Source organism: Neocloeon triangulifer, unplaced genomic scaffold, assembly GCF_031216515.1.
Source record: "Neocloeon triangulifer isolate White Clay Creek 2 clone unplaced genomic scaffold, ASM3121651v1 ptg000012l, whole genome shotgun sequence".
NCBI classification, from domain to species: Eukaryota; Metazoa; Arthropoda; class Insecta; order Ephemeroptera; family Baetidae; genus Neocloeon; species Neocloeon triangulifer.
The window spans coordinates 18227345-18253962 of NW_026775554.1; the positions used below are offsets into that span (position 1 = coordinate 18227345).

General features: G+C 36.1%; 2 protein-coding genes across 3 annotated transcripts in view; one reads left to right on the plus strand and one right to left on the minus strand.

Annotated features, from left to right (window-relative positions):
* LOC132197939 (uncharacterized) lies at nt 1-26200 on the minus strand. 2 transcript variants are annotated; one of them, XM_059621565.1, is made up of 11 exons: nt 26029-26200; nt 8509-8607; nt 5647-5823; nt 4683-4921; nt 4183-4295; nt 3961-4122; nt 3494-3602; nt 3277-3435; nt 3104-3226; nt 2686-3050; nt 1-2542 (listed from the first exon to the last, which is right to left on the minus strand). In XM_059621565.1, the coding sequence occupies exons 2-11, from the start codon at nt 8597-8599 to the stop codon at nt 586-588; spliced, it is 3495 nt and encodes a 1164-aa protein (XP_059477548.1). In that variant the 5' UTR covers nt 8600-8607; nt 26029-26200; the 3' UTR covers nt 1-585. The 2 variants fall into 2 exon arrangements, with proteins under 2 accessions (XP_059477548.1, XP_059477547.1); XM_059621564.1 differs by lacking the exon at nt 26029-26200 and adding an exon at nt 17518-17648.
* LOC132196354 (methylated-DNA--protein-cysteine methyltransferase) overlaps nt 26050-26618 on the plus strand; it is a 1639-nt gene continuing 1070 nt past the window's right edge. The window contains exon 1 of the mRNA XM_059618921.1: nt 26050-26192. Within this exon, the coding sequence (XP_059474904.1) occupies nt 26050-26192 (143 nt within the window). The remainder of the gene's footprint in view (nt 26193-26618) is intronic.

Below are 26618 nucleotides of genomic sequence, written 5' to 3' on the forward strand. Positions count from 1 at the left end.
TGGCTGTAGATTTTATTAAAAACAATCTTTGAAAAAGTATCTCTTTCTCATAAATTACAAATGGTAACATTTTCTTTTTTACATTATAGACAGGAGCGTGGTTTATACAGAAGCTGATCTTAACAGTTAAACTTTGGAAGTTTGCAGACAAGGGTTGAGAATGTTGAGATGAAAGTGGTGAAATTATAGTAAATGCAAAATACTCTTTTGCTTATTATCATTAGTTAATTAATAGATGGAAAATGAGCTATCGATATAAAAAGTTAGCAAAGGTGTTAAGTCCATGTGGAGGATTGTGAAAATCGTGCACAGGAAAACTAAAAGTACAGTGTTTACAAGCTAATAAGTTGGGTAGAGTGGTCTTCGAAACGCATCACTTAATGGCACGTTTTCTCTTCGAGGCTAATTCTAAACAATTTCAGTTGGCAACAAGGTCATCATTTAAGTACTTCATTTTCGCACAAATATTTCTGCATTCAAAAAATTTAACATTTTGGATTAATTTGCTGATTTCATAGCACATTTTTACAACACAAAATAATTATCACGTATACGGTTAAAATCAATATCAGCTAAAAAAAATATTCAAGCATGAAGAATAAGGTGGTTCGACGCGCATCCAGGGCCATTAATTGGCCAGTTGCAAGCGGACGCTTTAGGATCATAGGACAATTTAACAGGACAGTCAAAGACTCTGATATTGTAATGTTGAGCGTCGTTTTCCGAAAAACATTCATAAAATTTATTGCAGTTGTTTGGATGTCTGAAGAGTCCCTCACGATGGCAGACTTCAGGGCCGAGCGTGTCATTAGAGGCCCTCGTGCCTGCTGGTCCATCGGAGTCGAATCGGCGAGAAATGCTCAGTTGAGTTGAGCCTTGGAGCTTCTCGACGAGAGGAATAGAATTGGCTTGGTTGGGTTTAGTGATTAGCATTATCGGCTTAGCTTCTCCAGTAAAAATTCTCGGTCTAATTATGGAAGAGCTTCCTTCTGAATCGTACTCTTCAGGGAATCTGTCATTGTTTGAACTCGGAGAGCCTTGCAGGTCAGCAACATTAATCGGCCGCTGATTAAAACCACCACCGAACGAGCCAGCAGAACTGGATGCGCTGCTTGAAGAGCTGGAGGAACTGGCGCTTGAGGCTCCACTAGACGATGCTGTGGTAGTTTCAGGTATGAATTGGCCATTGTTGATCAGACCAATGGTCTGATTCATGGCTGAGGAGGATGAGCTCGAACTAGAGCTGGAAGAACTAGAGCTGCTGGAACTGGATGAAACCTGCGCTATCACGGTAGGGAAAACTGGCTGTAGCTGTTGTTGTAGCTGCTGCTGCTGTTGTAATTGTTGCTGTTGCTGCAAAATTTGCTGGAATTGTTGTGCTGGTCTTGTTCCCGAAGACGCACTTGTACCAGCTGCTCCTGCCGAGGCAGCACCACCCGCACCACCTGATGAAGCAGTTTGAGTATTAATGTCTTGTTGAATCATTTGCTGAATTTGGTTGTTGACTCCGAGCAGGCCGCTGATCATGTTGTTGAAAGAATTTACAAGATTCTGCATGGCGGATGTTGCAGTGGACGTCTCGACTTCGGCCTCGGCTGCCGCTTCAACAGCCGGCTTGGCAGTGATAATAATATCTGACACGCTGGGCCGTCCAGGAACTGTAGGTCGAGTGGAGAAACCAGGCCGAGGGGTTGTGGTTGTTTGTTGGAAAGGCCGCAGGGTGGATACGTCTTGAGAATTGATTGAATTAAAATTTTCTTCTGACGACACAATGGTAATCGATCCAGGTCTGGGTGTTCCTTGCTCAATAATTGGGATGCGATCACCGTACACCAATTGGGTAGTTATCGGGAGAGGCTGGGGAGTGACGAAGAGAACTTCATTGGGGAGGATCAAAGGGTTAGCAGGTACTTCATAGTGATAGCCACCTCCATTGTGAATGACAGTGGGAATGGGAACCAGAGGAGAAGCTTCAACAGGGATGGTTGTGAAGATTGTAGCAGGGGTTGGACCATAAGCTGGTCCAGTGACGGGAATGCCAAGAGTGGTGGCTGCTGGTGCTTTTAGACCAGCATTAATAAATTGTGGCGGGGGAGGAGGAGGTGCTGTCGGCCGAGTTGAGAAAGTGGTTAGGGGTCGAGAAGTGGAAGGATTGAGCTCATTCAAGTTTCCGCTGTTCAAATTTGAGCCACACGCGGTTACTAGCCAGGGCCAATTGCACTGCTGGCTCCTCTCGTCAAATCCAAGGCCATAAGGACACCTAAATTCGTAGGGAGTGATGCCAGAGGATGCGTCTCGTCTGTGGTCCATGCAGGCGAAGAACCAACGGCAGTTTTCAGGATCAGCATAAAAACCAGTTCCAGGGCAGATGAACTTTGCGCGCGGAACAGGGCGAATTTCACTTGATCCGTCGCAGGCGTTGGTTTGGCCGGGCCAGACGCAAACTTCCAGGCGTTCATCAAATGCCAAGCCAGCGGGACAGTCGTATTCAAACACCTCAAAGTCATCTCCGGCCTGGTCAAATTTAACGCAACGGTAAAATCTGCAAAAAGATATAAAATAAGTTTAACTTGTTTGAGCAAAGTATGCAACCAGCGTGGCAGCCAAGCTGTACAGGTTGCCTAACCTCACATATTATTTTTCTTTAATATTATTTCAATATTTCACTAAGAAAAATTTGCTCACCTATCACATCCCTGGGGATGTCTAAAGTAGCCCTGCCTTGAGCACTCAAATTGAGTTTGGGCGCCCCGCCGGATAACTTGCACCGCTCCCTCTCTATCCAGAACACGCACGATTCGGAAGGGAGAAACGGTGACTGGTTGCAAGTTCTGAGCGGCAGTCTCCAGTTGGGGGGCGTTCGCTGCCTCCAGTGGGTCGATTAGGCTCTGGAGAACGGCACTGCGTGGTTTTCGGGAAAGCGAGGACATAGTGTTGAAGAGGGTTCTGGTCAGAGCGTTGAAACCGTTTCCACAGACGTTTCTCAGATCATCATTATCCACAGGATAAATTGAAACTCCGGCGAGATCTCGTAAAAGAGCGTATTTTCCCTGATTGAAAACAAAAACTAAGCATAAATTATTTTTAAATCACAGAAACTTACTTTTATTTCAACACTCAAAACGTCATCAAATGCCATCCAGGACATATTTCGGTAGGCGTATGGTGCAGTGAGATCTTCGTCTCGCTCCACTGTCCATCCACCTTCAGAAATTGCGCCACATACCTTTTTAAAAAAGAATATAATTATTTTGTTAACATTTATTGTAAAAGAACCTGTTGGTAAGAAATCAAATAGGGTGGCCAGTGAGCTGGCGATCTAGGTTTGTTCACCGAGGCTGCTCTCAAGTTGAAGTAAAGACCAGTCGCAGGAATGGTGATGACTAATTTATTCATTGGTGCTCCCATTCCAGTGAGCAAATCCAAAACAGTATCCTAATAAATTAAATGAAAAATATAATTTAAAAAATTAAAAGTGATTTGTTTATAATACCGTGTTGAGCAAGTCCGATAGGCCCATCAGCCTGCTGTGATGGAAGGTGAGACCAGTTTCGGAGGCGTCGATCAACGTGTCCGTTGGCACGGCGAAATAATTAACATACCTGAAACGCGTTTTTGAAATTAATAAAAAGCACGCGGTCGATTTATAAGCAAAACAAAAGCAGACATGCAGGTGAATTAATTTATTAGAAAGGCGAAAAAGATAAACTTAAAATTAAATTATTCATTGTTTATTTTTTTTTTTACAACAATGAAGTTGCATTTTGATTAGTCTCGGCTCGCATGCTCTTACTGTAATACACATAGAGTGTGGATGATCCGCGAGGGTGATTGTGGGGGGTGAATGAAATGAAATTTACACATTACGCTCCTCCTACTGGCTGAAATTGATGAATTGTGGAGATATGATCGTGATTATGGACCCGTGTGCACTCGCAGGCTTATGCGACCGTTACGTACTTGGAGAGCGGCTTCAAATCGAACATCTTGCCCAGGACCGTCGGGCTGGTTGGCACTTGCAGAATGAATACCACGCTCTGCTCCACTTGCACTCTCCTCTGTTCGCTGGTGGCCGAGTCGGGCACGACGATTGTTGCAGCTGTGCTGTTATATCTGATGTAGCTAAAAAATTATGCGTGTTTAGAAAAAAAATAATAATGCTAAAATTAAAAATAAAAATACCGATTGGACCGCCAGGATGGCATAGGAATGTCATCTGCAATCTCCTCATGAACGGAGTAGCTACGGCGATACCTAGACTGGGCTGCTACTATTGACAAGGCTCCTCGAAGGCCCTGGATTGAATTTAAAATTTAAAACATTTTTTTTTTAATAACTATAAAACCGTGTTTGAAAGACACGTTGAAATGCAAATATATTTTTAATACAATGAGAAAAATTAAATAAAAAGTATCAATATATATTTAAGTAAATTAAATTATAGAATTTTGTATTTTTTCACATTCCATTATTTAATTTGACGCTAATTGCTTTGTGTAGATTTAATAGTAACAAATTCAGTAAAATATTATATTCAGAAAACTTTTGATTAGCTTATTGATCTGCTATTGAATTGTACTTCCTCTTCTAAAAACTCGACTTTTGCAATTTTATTGGTATAAAATTATATAATATAATAATTTAAATTATAAATTAGAACAAATTTTAATTTCTAAACCTACCTTGACAAAAGCAGACAGCCTCTGTTTCCCATTAGCTCCTCCTGCCAATTTGGAGCCTTCCCATTCCAGAGCGACTTCGATTCCGTGCAGGCCGTATCTTTTGACCATCAATGCGATGTTGGCTGCCACCTCGGTGCCCCTGCCTGATAACAGGGCGGTTCGAGCGTGTCCGCTCACCCTGCCGATCACCTTCAGGTCGGGGTTGCGTTCTCTCAGGTAACGAGCAGCACGCACCAAACCTGCCCACACACTCTCATTAGCCGTCAGTAGAAGAGAAAATGATACAATTTAAGTTCAATAAATCAACATTACAGACTGGCCTAGGTGTTGTATTGCAAGAGTTATATTTCTTGCCGCACACGTGGGATGGAATTTAATGAGAAAATGTAAATATACTCATATCGCGCCTACGGCTGATTGTGCCGTGAATCAGAGCAATTGGTCGCTTTTGTATTTTTCTCATTACAAGAAGCATCTCTATCGATCGTGAGGCGCGTGATTTCTTCAGCTTCGTGCCGCCACAATTAAAAAATTTCATTTTCATATCAAATTTGCGTTTGATATGACAGCTTTAAATATGCAAATGAACGCGAAAAGTGAAATGACGAAACAACTTTTCAACGCCCTCTCGCGAATATAAAATCTGGACTTTATAGATCACGAATAAAAAAAAAAAAATTAATGCTGTCCACTTAATAAGATTTATCTGCACGACCCTCCCACAAAAAAAGGAAAATCAGCTCGACTTCCTTGTAATAAACAAGTCGAAATGGTAACAATGCGGCGGCGACTCATGAGTGCCCTGGGCAACGGATGCGATATGCTCTTTCTTTCCTGCACATGCGAACAAAAGTGTTTATTCCCTCAAAGAAAACGGTCTAAACTCTGATGATTGCGAGTTTCCCCGACTCGCGAAAGCTCTTGTCACACCTGCAGGATGAAAGTAAGCGATTCCTTTCGTTACCTGGGTGAAGGGTCATTGGAGCAATCGGCGTCTTCCGAGATGCCACCTTGGGGAAACGGGCGGCGTGGGTGAGCACCAGGTGAGAACAAAGGCATGGCTCCAGCTCAGACACGGAGGCTCGACCTTCGTAGTAGCAGAAGATGGGCTTTGATAATTGCGATGGTCTGCTTGGACAACCTGAGAAGATATGAAAAATCAGCCAAAATTAATACTAAAAAAAATTGTGATTAAATTTGAATTTTTTATAAAAAAAAAAAAAAAAAAAAAAATGAATTATAAATAATTTTTAGTAGCATTTTTAGGTCTTAATAACAGGATTATGTTTTACAAAAATTAAAAAAATAAATAAATGAATTTTAAACCTCAAATAATTTACTTCAACAAAAGATTGGAAAAACATCAATATTTTTCTATTTCTCTATTATTATTAAAGTTTAATTTGTTTGAAAAGTATATTTTCAAGAAATTTCTCTAATAGTTAGTTAAGAAATTTATACTGCCCCGACTCATGTGAATAAAAGGAAATGACTTTTTAGAAGGGCGTATAAGGTACTTTTTTGTAGAAATAATAGAAATTTCAGCGATGTTATGCGTTTGGAGATAACAGACGACAGGTCGAGACATTGCAGTGAAAGTGAAGCCAGAACGCATTACTTCACTGGAGAAGTGTATCAATGACTTCTGCGGATAACACACAATGAACCAAGCGGCCTCCGCGCGTTCATGCCCCGACGATTTATTTGTTTAGACAGCCTAATGTTCCGGAATTGGGTTGCAGTCATGTCGTCTCTCCGGTGTAGTTTGAATAATATTGATCGAGCGTTTGACAGCCAACAAAAACTATACAGTTGCGTGTGGTAAAATAAAAATAAATTACTTTTTTTACATCTTTTACGATCAATGTTCATAACGCCCTGGAAATGTCGAAACGAATAATAAAAGCAATCGAAAATTAAACGTATGGCGATCTAATTTGCACTAGGGGTTCGACAAACAGGTTTGTAATTTGATATAATTTTCAATTCGACCAATCTAAAATGGAGCGATTGCGAGATTCAAATCGTTGGTGCCAATAGGTTGATAAAAAAACTCGCCGAGCTAGTTTTAAAAGTGCTGAAAGAAAAATAATGTCCTGCAACTCGTTGCTAGACACCTCACTTGAAGTGCAAAGAGCGCAATGAGAGAAAGTCTCAAATATGAGTCTCAAAACATTTTGCTTCCCTGCTCCACCCAATTACCTCTGATGTAAGTATAATACTTTGTCCACGCACTGCAGGTTCATAAATTATGAAGTGCTTGGGAACGCGCAATCATTCAGCTGGCTTGCATTATTCCTATTATTGAGATTTATCGCATTTGTATGTACAAAATTGCTGAATCGACGGAGCAATTTTCTTGTCGGCGTGAAAATAATGCGATGCTTTACAACGCGAAATGTTCCTTCGCCGCATAAAATGAAGTGCAAAAATGTGTCCGACATCTCTGCGGAGAGTTTGTTATTCGTCGGGTCCTTCTGATCTGCTCGCCTTTATTTCAATACTGCTGCATCGATTTCTGGTCCGCAGGTGTCAATGTGTAAAATTCAAAATTTTATAGTTCTACTTTCAAATAAATAAACGTAACGTGCTGTTTTTTTGTTAAAGCAATGTGTTAACACCGAATTAATATCAGACTTTTGAGAATTGAAAATTGTATTCACACTTTCATTTGAGAGAGACTGAAAAAGTGCACTTGTAAAAAGGTTAATCAAGTGCGAAGCTCGTAAATACGTATTCTTTATTTCCTTACTCTGCATGAATAAATTCTATCATCCTGCAAATGCAAATATCGTTTTCTCCAATTATATCAAAGTCGAGACTAAATTGATTGAACATTTTTATTTCCAATGTATATTCAATAAAAAAGCAAAAGGAAATAACATTATATTAAGTAGTTAACAAAATTAAAAATTTCTAAATATTTCATTTAAAATTTGCAAGCACCTTTCCTTTCTTGGCTTTCATTTGATTGTTTTCAAAAGTGTATGTGTGATTAATTTATTTTTACTACCACTGGAGCATGAGAAAATTTAGCTGATCCGCGGCGAAACCTCCGGGGCGCGATCGTGACTTGACCTAGCCCGCCTCCAAAAAGGAAATGCGCGGTGGAAAGTTGCTCTAGTAGACAAATAAATCACACGCTAAAGCAATCGGTAATTTAGACTTTGTTCTATTACAACTTTTGTTGGGCAATGAGAGAGAACCGCTTTATTTGTGCTCGTAAATCACCCGCTAAGTGCTATTGAAAAAATCTCGTCAGAATGCTTTGCTTTGCGTCAAGCAAGAACGCATAAAAAAGGATTTTATTGCCGTACGGTTTGTTTCACTGACACCTTGAAGCTGTTTGAAATACATTAAATTTTAAGCATTTAATTTAATTTGTTTAATATATAAATAATATAATTGGAATGTTGAAAACAAAGTCAACATTTTTTTTTTAATTCACTCAAAAGTTAAAAATTTACTCTGGTTATTAGAGTCTATGCGGCATCATTACAATTTTTTTATTTTAGATCTTTTGAGACCAATATTTCATGTGAAAATTTCGACAATTTTCAAAAATAATTTGTTATTATTTTTATTTCATTTTCATAGCATTTCTGATTAGTAATGTTTAATTAATTAACACATTTTGTTCTAAAGAATACTTCTCATCTGCTTCTCATGCAAACAAATTTTTAAGAGATATAAGAGCAAACAAGGTGCTTAAATGGCTTCAGAAGATTTCAATTTGTTGTACTTGTATAAAAATATAAAATTAGATCAATAAAAAATAAAAACTTTTTAAATACACAAAAGTAAATTTAAATCTAAAAATTCTCACCTTGTTCTGTGATGTTGACGTGAAACTCGGGTCTGTACGCGGTCGCCTGATTTACGAGAGCAGCGAACGCCAGCAAGAGGATCCACCTCATCGCAGGACCTGCACACAAAGAGTGATCTGGATGAGTGGTCGCAATTTGAGAGTCAGAGGGCAGTCGATGATGCATTTACTTCAGTTCCACCATTGAGCCGCGAGGAAAAAACGCATTTGCAAACGGCTACAGAGAGAGCGACTCGAACGAAGCGACTCGCTGAACAAACTGCTGCTTTTATTGCAAATTCATCCTCTCGGCGCTACACGATCGATCGTGTTCCCCGCGCTTGATCTAATAACGTAATGAAAAGCTTCTTTCCTCTGCTAATTCTCCAAAATTTTGTAACGATGCGAGTTTTCTCATGAGAGAGATGCTTTATGAAGTTAAGCAAGAAATAGCCACGCGCGTTTGTGCTGCGTCAGTAATAATAGAGCCGGCAGCTTTTTGCTCGATTGTTACACATTCTTGTAAGGCTTTTCCTTGTTAATGTAAAGTGTTTTCAAAATTTATGCAATTTATTTTGAGAATTATGTTACCTAACGGTTTATGAATTTCATGCCTTTAATTATTCTCGCTTTAGCAACGTTTAATTAAAAGACTTCAGTCATGATATAAACTAATCTTGAACCACCTATTTTTATAATTATTTTGTTTTTAAGATTTTTGTGATAGCAACCAATTGAATTATTAGTTTATTTATATAAAAATTATAATAAAATTAATATTGTAATTAAATTTTGTTATAATAAAAATATTGTAATATGTATAAATATTAACATTTTTCTAATTTTTTTCGTTACAGAAAAATTCAATTTATCAAAAACAATTCTTTAATCAATTTTTAAAAATAAATATAGAAAAAATTGTTTGAAAGAGTCTCTTTGCCTTCTTTTTATTCATCTCAGTATTTATTTCAATACGGAAATGTATTGGGAGTTTCTCCTGTTAACACTTTTTCTTTTACAGAAGTTTCAATTTTCAAACAAGTTAAGAGACTATAAATTGCCTTTCATGTTTACGAGAGACCAAATTAAATTTTTCCCTTCTCCGTAAAACTAAAATGTTGCCGAGAAATTCTACCGGAGCGCGATATAATAAACATTGGGTCTGCAGGAGTAAATTATCATCACACACACGAGCCCGCGTCCTGCGTCTGACAAGAAACTGGTTATTAAAAAGCGCGTTAATCTCGTTATAAAACGCTGGCATCGATATAAATCTGATAAGTAATGCCTGCAATCAACTTGTTAAATGCATCTCACCCGTCAGTGATTTCTTACCATGGCAAATAAACGAGTCTTTGATTATGCATCGAAGCGAAAATAATGCTGCACTTTGACTTCACCTTGGATTTTCACGAATTTAGCGACACTTTTGCTGCTTTTATTGTGCTACACGTGATTTATAAACTCCTTTGGCCTGACGCTTAAAAGCAAACGCTACTCTGGGTTTTTCTTTTTGCTCCGGAGGCAATGATTCAACAATACAACCATAACTCACTAATCTACATTTAAGTGCCGCCCCGCCCTGCCGGCAATACCAAGTCGGCCACTTTTTATTTTTATGTAGAGTATTAAAGTGTTGTACACTATCATGGGTTGCGTGTGGCGATTGAATGGACGCGTGCGTTCGTCCTTTCACTTGATCGTCGGCGACAAGAATTAAAACACCTCTCTAGCCGGCAAGGAAAATCGAGGCTTGATTTTTGTGAACTTTAATCCGGCATTTTTCATTCTGTAATTTTAAGTAGACTCCCTTTTTGGAATGAGTAAGTGGATCGGCTGACAGATTTGGGGCAGCACAACTTAAAAAGGTGTACCTTGAATTGCGAAATTTTTTGTAAAGTTAATAATCAATCTTGGTTCAAAAAGATTTTTTATTTAGCTGGCCTTTTTTAAAATAATAATAGCTAATTGTCTTATTGACAAAAAAATCATGATGAAAGTCTCACAACCAAAATTGCAGTTCATTTTTAAGTGCGTAAAATAATATGTTTAAAAAAAATGCCCCATAAAAATTAAAAAGAAATATTTTGCGTCATTCTCTTATTTAAATACTAATCATACCAGGAAATCTCTTCTTACTGTGTAACTTTGCTTAAAATTAAATACATGATAATTTAAAAAGTTGTTTAAATTTCATGTCTTTCCTGCCCAAAGCATTGATCAGTTCTTCAGAAACCAGTTCAAACATCTGCAAGCTACAAAGTGCTAATTGCTAATTACAGCAGAGAGCATTTTCAGTCTGTGATGGAATTGGAAGATAACAAACGAATGCTTTCCTTGCTCCCTTTTACACACGCAATTAGATTTATGATTGAGGAGGAGGCATCTGATTCGATCTGCCATAAAATGAATGCTTGGCAATAGTGAAATGAGGAAAATCTTTTCTGCAGAAGATTACGACGTGTCTTATATAAAGGGTGCCCTTCCTTTTTATTTGATTGATAATAAATTAAAAAGTTAAAAATGATTCATGATAGATTAGAAATGAATCAGATGGGAATTACTGCGGTTTCGAAAAACAGTCTCGATCTCGGCCGTTGAAATTCCCAAACTATGTAACCTAGGCTTGTTATGTTCACCACTGATCGATTTGAGGTTAAAAGCTCTACTTGACTCATTTCTAGAAATTCATCATTATTGGGGTTTCTGTGAAAGTAAAACAATCCATTTATATCTATCATTTCCTCTTATTCCCAATAAAATTATTTTTTACAAGCCTATATTTAGAGAGCTTATTTCAAAATAAAAACAATATAATTAATCGATTTTTGTACAAAATTTATTTAATTTTTCATGCTGGTAAAAAAGATAGTAACCTTTTGATCTTCACGAACATTAGTGTATGTTTAAACGGTCTTTGAATATTATCAAAAATATTTAAAAATAAAGAAATCTGTATCTAGTGTAATTGCCATGAAACGGACAAATCAGTGCAATGAACAAAGAGTGTCATGTCTCCAAGGAAAATGTTACTAGACGAGTTCAAGTGTGTATTCTGATGACTAATACAAAAACTTAGCCAAAATAAAAATCATAAGAATATTGATTTTTTTTTGTTATTTATAATTTTTTATAATACTTATAAAATAGTACAAAATGAACTTATAAATTAAGAAATAAATATTAAAAGTTTAAAAGAAAGGTTATTGGGTATAATGAAATTTTAAAAGAATTGTAACCTGTTGTTTTGTATTCAAGGTGTGTTGCTCTTATAGCAAAGACGCTCATGTTATTAATACCAAGCCATAAATTCAAGATTGTGAAAAATTCAAAACAAGTAGCCACGTAGGAAACCAGTAATTTTCTTCACAAACACAGTGTTTTATAATTCCAGCCAACAAACTAATTACAAACTTATCACTGCGTGAGTAGAAGCTTCGACAGGCATTAGACAATAAGCACGCAGCGCATTCAAACTACAAATGTCCCCGAGCAACTTCAAAATATAATAAGAGCTTGCCTTGCATGGGCACGAAAAAATCAAACATTCTTGCGTGCAATTTAAATTTCATTATCCGCCACTTCTGAAGCGCTAATGGATTGCAAATGTGTGTGTGGTCCTTGCGCAATAATTATATACACGTTCGTCGACTCAGCGAATTATTGATATTTATTATCCGCATTATTTTATACCATATTACTTATTTATGGACGCATTTATAATTGCTGGTTGCTCTCATTCCGTCTGATTATTTAATAATTGTGTATTAAGGTAGTCCCGTGTGTATCAGAGAGTGATCCACTTTCGGTTTCGTCTCTCGTGATTTCCATAATCGCAAAACACGGCTGTGCTCTTAGCAGTGTTACGAAAAGGGTTTCCATTTCGCTCTGAGCGATGCTGCATGAGTCTCACGACACCCACGCCCAAGTTAGTTTCACACATTGCGGATTGCAGTGTATAATAAAAGAGTGCTGCTGCCAATTTACGCGCTGTGTGCAATTAAACGTGCAGCTTCTTTGCGAAATTCTCGCATGCTAAACGTGTCATCAGCTTCCTCTTAATAGAAATCCAAGAGAATGCTTTTCACCGATTTTGTACAGAGATAAAAAAAAAATGAAATGGATCATCAAGCTTGGCGCGTTGATGTAAAAAATTTTGATGAAAGTCAGCTTGCAAAAACTAACTTGTAGGATTGGTTTGCTCGTCTAGTGAAATTTTTGGAGGTCAAAATTAAGGTTAATGCATTTTTACAAAATTGGTAGAAAACCTGTATACCAGCATGGCTCTGCGTCGATAAATTTCGAGATGTAATTATTAGTCCATTTCTAGTTCGGCACGCAGCTTTTTATTTATTATAGTTAATTTTGGCTATCGAAGCTCTATTAAAACCACCTGTGCAAACGACTGCTGAGAATATTACACGCTCGACGGAGCACCGGAAGAGCCAGAGATTCTCAAAGGTGGGCATTAATTGTTTTTTCCTTACACGCGCGTGAATCAAAATCTAGAGACTCTGCGAAAGTGCAAGGGCCCCTCTAATTCGCACGATTTTTTGTGTGGAGATTTTTCATGTCAGAGAAAATTTTGATTTTTTGAATGCTTGAAATTTTTATTAAGCGTGTGGAGAAGAAAAATCGTAAAAAGTTGTTGACTAGGGTTTGTCGATAATTTATTGTTCTAACACGGTCATCAACAAGCTTTTGTGGTTTTTAATTGGCTTGTATAGAGGCACACATTTGATTTATTGGTAGCTCAAATTTTCAGGTATGAAAAAGCTTTAGGGCTTTTTACATAATATATGCCCGTTGTTCATCAAGTTGCTGGCTAATTTTAGCCCATTTGCCACGGCAAGAATTATTACAGGCTGCCAAAAATGCGGTTCTGTAACTTGTCCTCTGGCCTGAAAACCCCTCGAACCTTTTATTTTAAACTTTGCCAAAAAAAGTAAATAATCAAAATATGCTTAAGCTACTTTTACTTCATTAATTTAAGTGGATTTTAATGTTTTGTTTGATTGTAAATGAAATCAAAATCACGTCAATTTTTTTAACAACGCCACTGAAATTTGGGCAGTGGCTTTAATAAAACAGTAACAACTGTCTCGCAATTAGCCAGCAATTGGTAATTACTCATTCGCATGACTGGAGTGACCCAGCCAGCCGAAAACCCGTCCCAACCCGTGATCAACTTGCACCAATAAGAAGTAGCAGTGGTTGGCACGGCGCAAGATTAATCTGCGCTGACTGCGAATAAATTATCAGGCGGGTCGCGTAATAAGTAATTAGCATGTGGCATTATTATTATTACCTGCGAGATACGTCTTAAGTCCCGCCGGCCGCGAGAGATCACCTGCCTGATAATGCGTGCAAAAAATTATGCACCGGTCGCTCGATTGAAATATCTCGGCGGCAATCAAAATGAGATTGTGCTGCAGCGAATATTATAAATAAATAAAGTGAAATGAACTCGCGTAAAACAAACTGCTGTGGAGAAAGATATCTTTTGGTTTACGTATTTCGCCAGCGGCTGCCTTTCTTCGGCTGATTTTATGCTCCTGATGCGTCCGTAATTGAAAAAATTCAAGCCCTTTGGCTGTTTAAGTTAGCGACTCTCATTCTATAGTCAGCTGCATACGTTTTTATCGCAGTTGCTCATATTATTTTCGAGAAAGGGAGAACCGCCTTCTGCATTGTTTGCAGATCAAATGTTATATGTTTTGGGTCAAAGAGGAGCAATAAATTTTATTCAGTGTCACTTTAATTTAAATCTGCATCGGCTTATTTGAATGTCTGGTGAGCGGCGTCTGAATTTTTTATTTTAAGAGCCGATCGTGCTGGTAGGGAAATGTTTGTTTTTTGTAATGTGCTTTTTTATTACACCGTGAAGATTAGAGCATGACTCGTCTTTCCTTGGTCTAATAGCGGCGAGACTGGCAATTAATTAATATTCACGAGAAGATGATACCCCATAAAATTAGCACAATTGAAGGTTTCACCTTGATAAATTTAAATTATTAGCACGTTAAAAATTCATCGCATCTATTGACAGAGATGTTGCGCAGCAATTAAAAATCACTAAAAATTACTTTAAAACACTAAATTAAATTTCAACAACATAAATTTTTAAAGTTGATTTGTTGAATTTATAATATTTTATATTTTAGAACAAAATGCCAATTCATTATAATCTGCAAAGTTGAATTATTGGACATGAATATGCATATGAAAGTCATGATTGAATTTATTATTGTTTGCTTTTAAAATAAATAAATAGTAAATAGTTTGGAAACCCCATTGAAAAACAGCCAATATCAATATTAAATTCAATCGTACAATCCTCATTTGTTAAAAGATTTTACAAATTAATATTAAATGGCAAATATTTTGTAGGGTGGTTATTTTATTTTAATTAGGCTAAAAAAAGATTTTAAAATATTTAATGATATAAAAGATTATTATATCCTTCCAATTAGTTCCGTTAATTTAAATGCACTTAATCTTCTTTCTCCGCAATCGGAATTACGCTGCAAGATTATAACTTTCGTTTGGTTGCATCAACGCCCTCTCTCAAAAATCATCCGTGCTTCCTCCTCTGAAAGGAGATCTTGTCGTTATTAAGCTGATTATGTTGGGCCGAAAAAATCTCATTCCGAGACGCTGCTTTTAACACCGCTTTTATTGAGCAAACACGCGTCGGTACAATACAATAAAGTCTCGGCCGTAACAAGATAAGATAAATTATTGTAGTCCGGTAGTCGTTTTAGCTCAGGTCGGTGCATTGAAATCTGCCCGCCAACAAACGCATATAATATTATTTATATATTTTATGAGAGTCGTTGAGCACCGCCCTTGTATTATTTGTATAGATTCACTGCTTTAAGTGGATGATAATTCTTCATCTTAACGCTCTAGTGGGCATTGCTCTCCACGATCAGAAGACAAGTCTGACATAACCTGCTCCGGCAGGCGAGCAGGCACTCGTATATGGGTCAGTGTAATATCCGAGAAAAGTAAGAGTGAATGTGTGTTTCGATTATTTGTACTCTGCACTCGACGAGTCTGTGTAAGTGCCGCGCGAAAGATTAATTGGTGCTCGCATTGTGAACGATGAAATGCCAAATTGCAAGGTGATGCATTGCAAATAACATTGTGCAGGGAGACTTCCCACACTCGTTTCAATTGAAATTATATAATAAATAGTTGATTTCATAACAGATTTAAAACATCAGAGAATGGTGAAAAAAATCGCCTATTTTATTATAAATAATTTTTTTTACTAAAAACAAATTTTTCATTTTAAGGATTTTTTTACATTTGATTGATATTTGAAATTTAGATTTTGGCTTTATGCTGTGGTATTATTATTTTAAAAGAAAGTAAAACGACAATCCACCAAATTTGATTTCTCATGATGGCGCGATCTAATTGCAAACACGTACACATATATCTTTCTTTAGCTCTACTTTAAATAATATGCATCATCATGTATACCGACGGTGTTTCTAAATCCAGTTGAACATAACAAAAGCTCGTCCGAAATCACTTTCAAATGCAGATTCTCAGGTGGAATATAAAAGGAAATGAAAAGCCAGGCAGGCCGCATTGCGAAGGCTGCAATTATTATTAGAGGGGTCATTTCGGCGCCACTCCACAGATCACGAAAAAACGCCATAGAGAAAGTGATGGGAATTGTTTTCGTTTTGTTTGAGAATGGCAGGGTGCAATCATAGCCTGCATTTTTATATGTCAATCAAGTCCCTCATTTACTAATGAGTGAGTCATTGTAATTAATAAAGAGCGAAAAATCTGGACCGCACGTGAAACCAGTTCCGAAAGTATTTTAGCGCCGGACCTTCACTCTTCTCCACTTTCGGAAAAATGCTTCAAATCGCTCAAATTACACGCTCTTTTCGTGGGGTGCTTGCAGCTCGGTCAAGGTGTACCGTGTACACAGTTTGCAAAAAATCGAACTCGTCAAGGAATCGAGTTCAGGGTGAGAGAGCAATATAAAATCATTTCGTGGCGGCGACGGTGCCAGGCGTGCGTATCGTTAGTCTGCCTTGAATTTACATAAACGCCGCCAGATATTAATTCTTGATAACAAAAAAATTCGTGGCAAGTTCATTGCTGACCAGCACCAAGAACTAACAGCTGCCCTAGTGCATGAAATCCTATTTTATGCAAATAAGCTGTAGGAATTTAAAAGCTGTTAAAAAAGTTTTATCTCGTCATCGCTCATCGCTCGCGTGCAAGAGCATGTCAGGAAATGGTGTGATGAGTTGATGCGTCTGGTGAGAGGACTTACAGCTCCCGAAATATTTTTTATCTGATCAGAGATGGAAAAAAATTAATGGTGCGGTTAACCAGTGCATTTTTATTACGACTCCCATGTCGGAAAACCACAAAACGGCGTCAATCCTTACTTTTGTTACGCAAAGGTCGAGACAAATTTTAGTTCCTCTCGCGAAAATAAATTGCATATTGAGTCATAAAAAAGGTTTAAATTTTTGTGTTCGGATGTGTTGCGAAAATTGATAATATTTTTGAACTGTTATTTCTTGGAAATACGTCATAAATATTTTAAAGGTATTTTTGTTATTTGGCAGTGAATTCCGATGACAAGAAAAGACTGAGAAGTTCATCTGCCTTCAGGCTGTATAATTGGTCCCTAACTAGACGGCAAGAATGAAAATTGCTCTCAGTTCCCAGAAGTTGTCACAATTATAGGAATGAATGTTATGATATGATTAAAGGCTTGAGAAGGAAAACTGTCAAAATTATTGACAGCGGACGGATTTTTATAAAAAAAAAAATTAAAATTCGTGAAAATTAGAGGAGGAAATGGAGCAGCTGAATGACAATTTTGTATGCCATGATTATTGAGAATGTGTGCATCCGTTTGGAGATAAAAAAAAATCAAATCAATATAAATACATCTCAATAATTGGCTGCCTGGGTCTATTTAATGAAAAAAAAAATTTGTCTATAAAACATATCAGAGATCGTAGTTAAATGCAAAAATGAACGTACCCATGTTGAAACACCTGGTCTGCAATTTAGCGAGGAACCGGCAGCAGCACTCTTCAGCACCGAGAGTCAACACCACATTGGAAACGAAGTGCAGGAGGAAGGTTTGCAGAGTGAGCGCACAAAAGACTCGCGGTTAGGTATAAAGGAGGCAATGCACAGCACGCGGCTAGGAGCAGGAGGGGGTCCAGGTGAAAATCAAAGTGTTGCCGCAGTCCCCACCCACCACCCTCTCAAATCACGCGTTATCAATGTCGGAGGAAAGGTGCACCTTTCTTCTGTACCAAAAAGCACTTTCCTATTCTTCCCACTCTGTGTGAAGTCCGAAACGTATAAAATATACTTTAATGAAGATTAATTATATTTTTAATTGTGATTTTAAACCTGATAAATTTAAATTAATTTTTAAGTAATTAGTGAAGCAATTTTAAAAGTTTACAAGTATTAACAATGATGCTTATAAACTTTTACTCCTCATCAGTCCTCGCTGAAGATTGATAAGACTTTAATCGTGTACAGAAACGATTTAACTCCTACATCCTGAACGTAAATCTTGAATATGATAATTTATTAAATCTTTGCAGCGGCGTGATTTGCCACTCTTTGCACTTTGATTTATGTTGCTGCTCCCGCCTCACAATCAGTGCCCTCGCGCACATTTGAATTCAATTTCATGGCAGTCCGTCGATAAATCTCAATTGAAATTAGTAATTTAGCCAAATAATTCAACGATTCACTCTTACTTGATAATCGACGCATCCATCAAAATATTGGATTTTCACTTTCTATTTCCCGGAAGAACTGTCAAAGCGCGTGGAAATTTAGCATAGAATTAAAAATTTGCACAATCTTATTAAGAACTGGGTGTGTAAAATGGTGGGTGTGTTTTGTTAATTGAGGATACACCATTATCACGAACGTGCAGGAATTAATCAAATGGTGAGAATGACATTGATCAAGAGTCACGAAATTTTTGTGAATTTTAAAATTTCCACTTCATTCGAATTTGCATTTTTAGTCTTCAAAATGCATCTTCCAAATATATAATTAGCAATTCCTTTTTCCAAGACATTTTAATTAATGGTTAAATGATTAATAAATAAGCGTTATTCCTCTCTGAATTCATGTTTTATTCCGCTTCTAGCATATTTATATTATGGAACCATAATTGACATTTAAAATGGATTTTTAATGATAGGAGGTTTTTGAAGCAAAAGTAAGAGAGAGAAAAGCAAAAATTAAATTTTTTTAATAAGATTTTTTGCATTTTAGGTTCCGTGAGAATTTTTATTTAGTTTTAAACTCCTAACTATAATGACGCAGCTTAGATGTTATAAATCTTAAATTCCTAAAAACCAACACCTGAACCAAACCGGAATTCATATGATTTAATCACTTTTCGCTTTTTATGTTCTGAAAATCGCCGCCGCTGACCGTCTCAGACCATCTCTTCATAATCTCTCTTCGCAGAGTGGAGAGCCAACGACACCATCCTAAAAGTTTTATGCTAATTGGAGCCTCTGCTCCAGAAGGCATAACAGGTAGCAACGACTTTTTTACATTTTCGTCTCAGAGATTCAACGAAAGTTACATCAGAATGATTATTTTTTTTACAAATTGATAATAAAAAAGACAAGAAGATTTATGCGGTACTTGAGCTGGAGCTTGTGATTTTCGTTTACTGAGCCAATCTAATTACAATAATTTGATCGTGTGGCATAATTTATGACTTAATTTAAAATCTGTTTAAGTGAACGTTGCGGGCGAAAAAGTTGTCTCCTGTTTCGTTGCTTCACAAATCTTCACATGCACGAGAACTCGCCAAACAATTGGAGCAAGCGACAAGCACAAATTTTACATGAAAATGTGAAATTTTACAAGCTCTGTGATATTTGTCACATTTTTAATGCTTTAATTATTATAGTGAGCAACAACTTTGTTGCGTTTGTAACATTTGGAAGAGGAATAAAATTCATTTTTTTTATACACAGGATAATATGCTATAATGTTACAAAATATAAAAATTTACTTAAATCAAAATAATTATGAAATATTATACTTTTCTCATTTCACTTTGCTAAACAATCGCTCTTAAAACCTCATAAATTCATGTCTTTTAATGCCAAATCAAAACCTGCTTGGTCACTCTTTACCAAATTAAAATATAAATTCAAGACAGCCGTAAGTACACGTTATTAGCAGCTTTGAAGACAATTGGCAACTTTTTCCAAGGCAGGTCAAGGTTTCCTTCCGATTTGAATCCAAGCAAAAAATTAGAGCACGACGTAAAGCAGGAGGCAAAACTAATTAATGATGAAGACGTGTCATTTCGCAAAATATCCATGTGCAATTAATCGAGCGGGTTGTAGTACAGCGGAGAAAACAAAAGGGGCCACATTGCGTAATATATGCGTGTGTGCAGAGAACAAGTCCAAGTGTTTGTCTTTCGATAGCCATCGAGAGCTTTTGTTTTTTGCTGTCAGTTGCATTCGCAGTTTATGTTGTCTGGTACCAGTCAATGTCACACTTAAATATATTAGCATTGTCACTCGATCGAAGTGAAAAATTCGCGGAGAGTAAAAGCATCTGAAAAAAGGTATTGGTACAGACTTTTGTACAAAGCCTTTTAAAATCTGTGCATTAAGCAAAGGATAGACATTTTAAAATTATGCGGTGTATTACTTAATAGGAAATAATTTTAACGTGGAATTATGAAAATAAGTGAAAAACAAGTGCATTTTAAAAGAAAAATGATTAAAAACCAAAATGTATGATTAAAAGAGTTGAAATATTGACACTGATATTAGTTTTCATAATATTTATTTTTCACGCTCAGAACTACAAATCAAACAGTAGCTCTTAATTAATGCCCTTAAAGAGAATTAAGAGTTTTAACCAACTTTCCAATTTTATATTATTCCCTTACTGATCTTTCATTTTTTTTTTAATCCCTAAAAGTTAATGACAACTTTTATTTTTAAAGTTTATTTTATTTTATATCAACCATATCAACAAGAACTGGATATGGAAGGATTTACTTAAAATAAACCTGTTCTCACGCCCTTTCAAGTTGGACTTTTAGCGTGTATAAATTATATAACCCTGGCTGTTATTATTTTCGTCATAATCGCCTCAGCAGCGAGTACGCAGAGGAAATCTTGAACAAATCTCATGCCAACTGACGGTGCATGAGGTAGCAATGAAACTCATGACTGTTTACATGAATGTGATATGCAAATGAGATCAATTTTTCGTCTGGACGATTTTGTCTTATTAACAAGCGGCCGGCGGCTCCTGAGGAAACAAACTCGCGCGAATTCACATCATCGGCCAGCGCTTTTACTTCACGACGAGACCACATCACGATGCGCGGGCCACTTCCTCACACAACACTTTCGATAGTCTCATTATTTGGCCAAGCACATTCCTTCCCACGCACTTGCACATTATTGCTGAGGCTGATTTTACTAATGAATCATTTTTCATCTCCGCTTCCAGCGTTGAAAACTTTTAGTAACACTTATGGGCGAATCCAACGTGAGATCGCAGAGATAACAAATTAAATCAGCAAAAAGTCTTGTTTTGTGTGTTGTTTTGTCTTTTTATAAGGGGGTGCTCTTATGAAGTTTGAAATTTTACAACAGAAATTACAACAATTTTAAGATGCCCAACAAGGATATTTTTTTAATCCAAGGGCAAGATCATTTTGGTGGGATTTTTCTCTTTTTTAGGAAAGAGTCAAAAGGGATTCAAAAAGTATCGTTAACTTATGCTTGCAGGGGCGAAATATTTTCTTAATTGTGATTTTAGATTCAAAATGCCATTTTATTTTTTCTTACTTTCATAATTTAGTTATGTTAGAACCAGCACTCTTAAAGAAAAAAATTTGTATTAATAACAATTTGTAACTTCAGAATATCAAACAAAGTTATTTATGAATTTTAAGTTCTAAAAATTTAAAAATTTAAAATTGTGATTTATTTATAAATTTTATTTTATTTTATAAATTAAGTTTATAAATTTAAAAAGAAATTAATTTTGCAATAAATTGAAAAATATATTTAAAAATTATTTTTTTAATTTAATTACTTAAATAATTATGAGGGGGAAATTTGCTCATTTATGATCAAAAATATTTAACAATTAATATTGTTATAGCATGCATTTAATATAGGTTAAGTAATAATTTACCTGGAAATGACTTCCTGCCGCGCAAATTATAAAATCATTGACAAATTATGCAATTCACAATCAAAATGCGAGATACGCGCGCGCCGTCTTCATAATTAAACGCTGTATCTGAATTGAGCTGTAACAAGCGCGCATTTCACTGGTGTTTTGATTTACTCGTCGATCATAATCAGAACGGGCTGAATTAATGGCAGCGATTAACAACTGCCCGGTGGTCGGCTGGGAATTAACGAATACCAATTAAAACCGGAGGAATTGAAGTTCTGACTTATCAAATGGGAAATCGCAGGAGGCGTGAAAACTGACAGGCATAACGCGAAGGAGTTATTGGGCAATTTTTGCCACTCAGTCATGATTGTCTTTCTCCTGAGGAGGTGCCAGATATTACTGGAATGCCAGCGAAAATTGATTAACTGAGGCCGCTCCAGCTTTCTGATATTAATTTGACTGCAGCAGAGAAAGTGCACACAGGAGACTGTTTACAAGCAATTTATTTATTTGGCTAATCTACTTTGAAATCGTTAAGTTTTTTTTAAGTAATTTTTCCAAAATTAGTTTTCTAATATTTTAAAAGTCCAGGTTTCTATATTTGTGAAAGATGATAAATATAAAAAACAGTCTTTCTCTTTCGTCATTTTCTAATAGATATTATGTTTACACTAGTAATATGAAAATAATTACAATAATTTAAAAAAATATAGTAATTTTTTTATCACTTTTGTAAGCAAAAGAGAGCGGAGCGTCCACAAACCCAATTCACAATAACAACAATAAAATTTGTTTACGAAATCTCAAACAACCAAAAAAATCAAGTGTCAGAGAATTTTTTTATAATGGGTGCGTTGATTCGCGTGTGTTGTTTCATAATAGTTTAATCAGGTTTGAAGTGAGCAGGAGTGAACACCCACTCTGCATGCTGACCACTTGTTACATTTACCAATGTTCATTTATATATTTATTCATACCAGCATAATCTTTGCCGGTCTCGGCGAGACTGAAAAACCAACCTTGTTCACCGTGAGCCTTTTCATATCGCGCCCTGCTGGATTCAGCAGTTCCTTTCCTTTTCCACTCCCGTGCTATCGCTAAATATAATAAATTCGGAGCGATTTTCAGCGCCAGATCTGTTAGTTGATACACGGCACGGATAGAATTACAAAATATGTTTGCATTATGCAACTGTACTTTTCTGCTCAGAGCCCTTGGGTTGGGGAACACTTTTGCTCATCTAAATAATAATATCACTGCATGCAGAGCCGCGAGCAGCGCTTGATGAGACGCGAATTCCGCGTCATGATGGCCCGGCCGATTATTACGGGAGAAAAATTTACGATGTGGATTTATGCCACCTCGGCAAAAAGGTGTTTCCAGTTATTGATATACTTCATGAGTTGCAAGTTGCAACACATTCGTCAATAAAAACGTGACATTTTTATACTGAAAAGAAAAAAGCCATTGATTTGTTTTAATTCGCTCCAAATTGCAATCTTAGCAAATTATATAATTATTCACAAACTTAAAATGAATTTTTAAATTTTTTCTAGACTTTTGTTTTTGGTGGTCGCATTAATTTAATAATTTAGAACAAGAATAAAATTAAAATAAATTGCAAAAAAGACTTTTGAGACTATTTTGCTCTCTTGAAACTTTACCTGGGTTTTAACTAAATTTTTAAACCTTATAAAGCCACCATTTAATTAAAAAAAGAAGACTGCATGTACATCAGCATCAGTCTAGAAATGTTTAAAGAGGAAAGAGGAAAAGAAATGTATAAATAATTTATTTAAACTTCATTTTTAATCTACACAGTAGCATCCTCTCTCACGAATTAAGATGTCAAACCGTGCAGAGGTTCAAGTTCATTGCACGTGATTTATTCCAAAGTGCATGCATGTCTTTACAAACGTTAAGGTCGCTTTCACCTTTTGCACGGAGTGACCCCCGACCTCGGACAAAAAGCGTTCAAATTGGCAACGAGATTGCATTTCAAGAGACGCTCTGCTTTTACTCGACGCACGCCTATACATGTTCTGAAAAAACTTCGAATATTGTTTTATTGAAAAAATTTCAATTCCTCAGAACGTATTTATTTGGCCATAGTGGAATTATAAAGCTGTAGTTCGATTTTTCGCGGTGAATGACGTGTGTGTCCGCCGAGTTTTCTTTTTTTTTTCTTTTCGTGTCAAGGCCGATTGATTGTGGGTGGAGAAGGTGAAGAAAATTAAAATTATCGGGCAATATCTTAATGTGCGGTAACCTGCGAGGCGTCAACTATGTTTACGTGCACTGAGCACTGAACTAATAACTAAGGTGCACCTAATTGACTTTGACAGCTATCAACATAACAACAAAGTGAACAAACAAAATCACTATATTTATAGCAGAGTATTGCAAATACATACATACTTATGGTGTATAGCAGCATTAATTACAGAGTGTATATTTTTTTTATTTTAATATTAAATTTGGTATCTAGTTTTCCTATTAAATTCATTAATTTCCGAACAAGCTTTAACAAAATCTATTGCCAATCTTCACGTTTTTTTCTATACAAATTATATTTTCATTTAAATGTGCAGTGATCTGCAGCAGATAGACTAATTTTGAATATGAAATTTTTATTTTGAAAGTCAAATTTAATTGAAAATGATAGGCCGTGATAAGCTACTATTATTATAATGCCGAAATCAAAATTTTTGCATCAAACTAATATTCTCAGTGATGAACAATCTTATAGCTCTTTTATTAATTAGATTGTGTGAATTCCATACGAAAAAGTATATGAAAAAAACTTATATCGTTTTTCTTGAGAGTTCATTTGAGATCATAATTTTTTTCTAAATATTATAGAATGTTCATGAAATTTAAAATAATGTAATTCCCTTATTGGAATAAAGTCCTTTTAGCACAGAATTAATTGCGAATGAACGCAAAATACCGCAATTAAATTGTAGAGCGAAATTTTGAGGGAGAAAGTTCAGTGAATGCGTTCAAGTTCCTTATTCACGACTTTCAGAACAAACGAGATGCACCCGCGGCAACCGGCAATGCACGCTCATTTGCATACTCATTTATTTATTTACGTCGCGCTTAACTTTTTTCTGTGTCTCTGCACACACGGCGAGAACAAAAGTGTGTTTTCAAGACTAGCAATTAATATCGCCGACCTTTCACCAGCACAACACCGGGCCGGGCCCTTTTTGTCAATATCTGGACCACGCCTAATTCAACTAGTTCTCTAACAATAAGAGCCGAGACCAGTTGTACGCACCGGGCCTAGGTCAAGGGCCCGAAATGTGTGACCTGTTGAGTTAGGAGATTAAATTTGAGCAAGTGAACGTACGTAAAAAAAAAATGCAGAGCCACGCGGTGTTTTGGCTCTAACAGCTTTTAGCGCGCGTAATGAGGCCCTTTTGAGTTTTCGGCACCGATAAAGTAGATAAATCTGACCGGGTTTTGATATGATTTGGAATTTAAAACGCAGTGTATACGCCTTGTTGCAATTAGCGATTATCATAAATTAAATGGATGTTGGTGCTTATTACCCATTATTTGGGCGTCTTGTATTGGCTGCTGACACGAGGTATTGAAATTTTCAATTGATTTTAATTTGAACATCAATTATAATTTGTTTCAAAACCGATAAATAGTATTAAATTTTAAAAATAATTATCTACAAATTAAATCTTACTTAGTATAGCAAAATTATCATGTGTTTTGCTTCTATTTCTTAATTTCTGATTGTGCCAGTAAAATTGTCTCTAGAAATTGGAAAAAAAAATAGAGCATTAACTTATTATTAAGTCCGTGCAATGCGGTAATTATTGTTGAAAAAAAAACGTAAAGAGTAAAAACTTTTTACCAATTTTTAGCAAAATAAATTTAATATATTAATTATATTTCAATAAAAATAAATTTTTTTATTGATATATTATTTTGTAATTTTTCTATGAACATATTTATTTACTTTTTAAATTATACATGAAATTAAAAATGAAAAAAAAATAATAGTTTAAAAACTATTAATAAAACAAAATACATTCTAAGAAGAAAACTGTTAAATTATCGAGATTGATAGATGAAAATTTTCTATATTTTGGCAGTCGTCAATGCTACCTGCCATCTAGGTTTGTTACGTGAAACTAAGACCGGCACAGTTTCGCACATTGTTTATGTACTTTATGTCATGGCAAAAACCAAAACAATCCAGATGATTTGGAATTTGGAAGCAGAAAACGCGGGACGCCGGTTACGAAAGTGTTGAGAATTGAGAATTCTACCTGTCTCTGGTGTGCAAGTGAATAATAACAGGTTTCTACTCACATTGTTTTGTGTCATCTTGAAATGAAGATCTGCTCAAATGGACAGTGGAGGGCTGAAGTGAGTTCGCCGATCGGGAACATTGTCATCGAGTTTTGCTCCGTTGGTTTGCACTCTGTGAATCAATCGCCCGAAATCAGCGACAGCAACTTTAAACCGGCACCAAGGTTTGTGTGATAAGATTGTTGTGGCTATTTTGTTGCCTTTGAGTGATAGATTTTCACTTTTTACTTTTTTTTATGTAGACCTAAAACCTAAAAGTCTTTTAGCGCAGAACTGAGGGCTTCCAAAACAGTGCTACCAACAGATGTATATACTTTAGAAGAAGCTTTTCAATTCTTAATTTAATTTAAATTATTATTAATTGGGTTTATCAAATTTTGTAAAATCAACACGGTTATTTTCTTTAAAATAAAAGAGGGACTGAGAAGATTTTTTTGTACAAATTTGAAAAAGCGCTTAAATAAATTAATTATATTATTTGATATTATTATTAAATCTCTCATCGCTCATCACATCATTGATTGATCATTGATTTCTGGTCAATTTTGAAAAGATTATCTTCATGGGAAAATTAGGAATTACTATTTGGA

Coding starts and splice junctions, on each gene's coding strand:
- LOC132197939 (XM_059621564.1), bottom strand. Junction 3,603..3,960: donor GATTTGAAGCCGCTCTCCAA/GTACGTAACGGT, acceptor AACGCGTTTCAG/GTATGTTAATTATTTCGCCG. Junction 2,543..2,685: donor CATCCCCAGGGATGTGATAG/GTGAGCAAATTT, acceptor ATCTTTTTGCAG/ATTTTACCGTTGCGTTAAAT.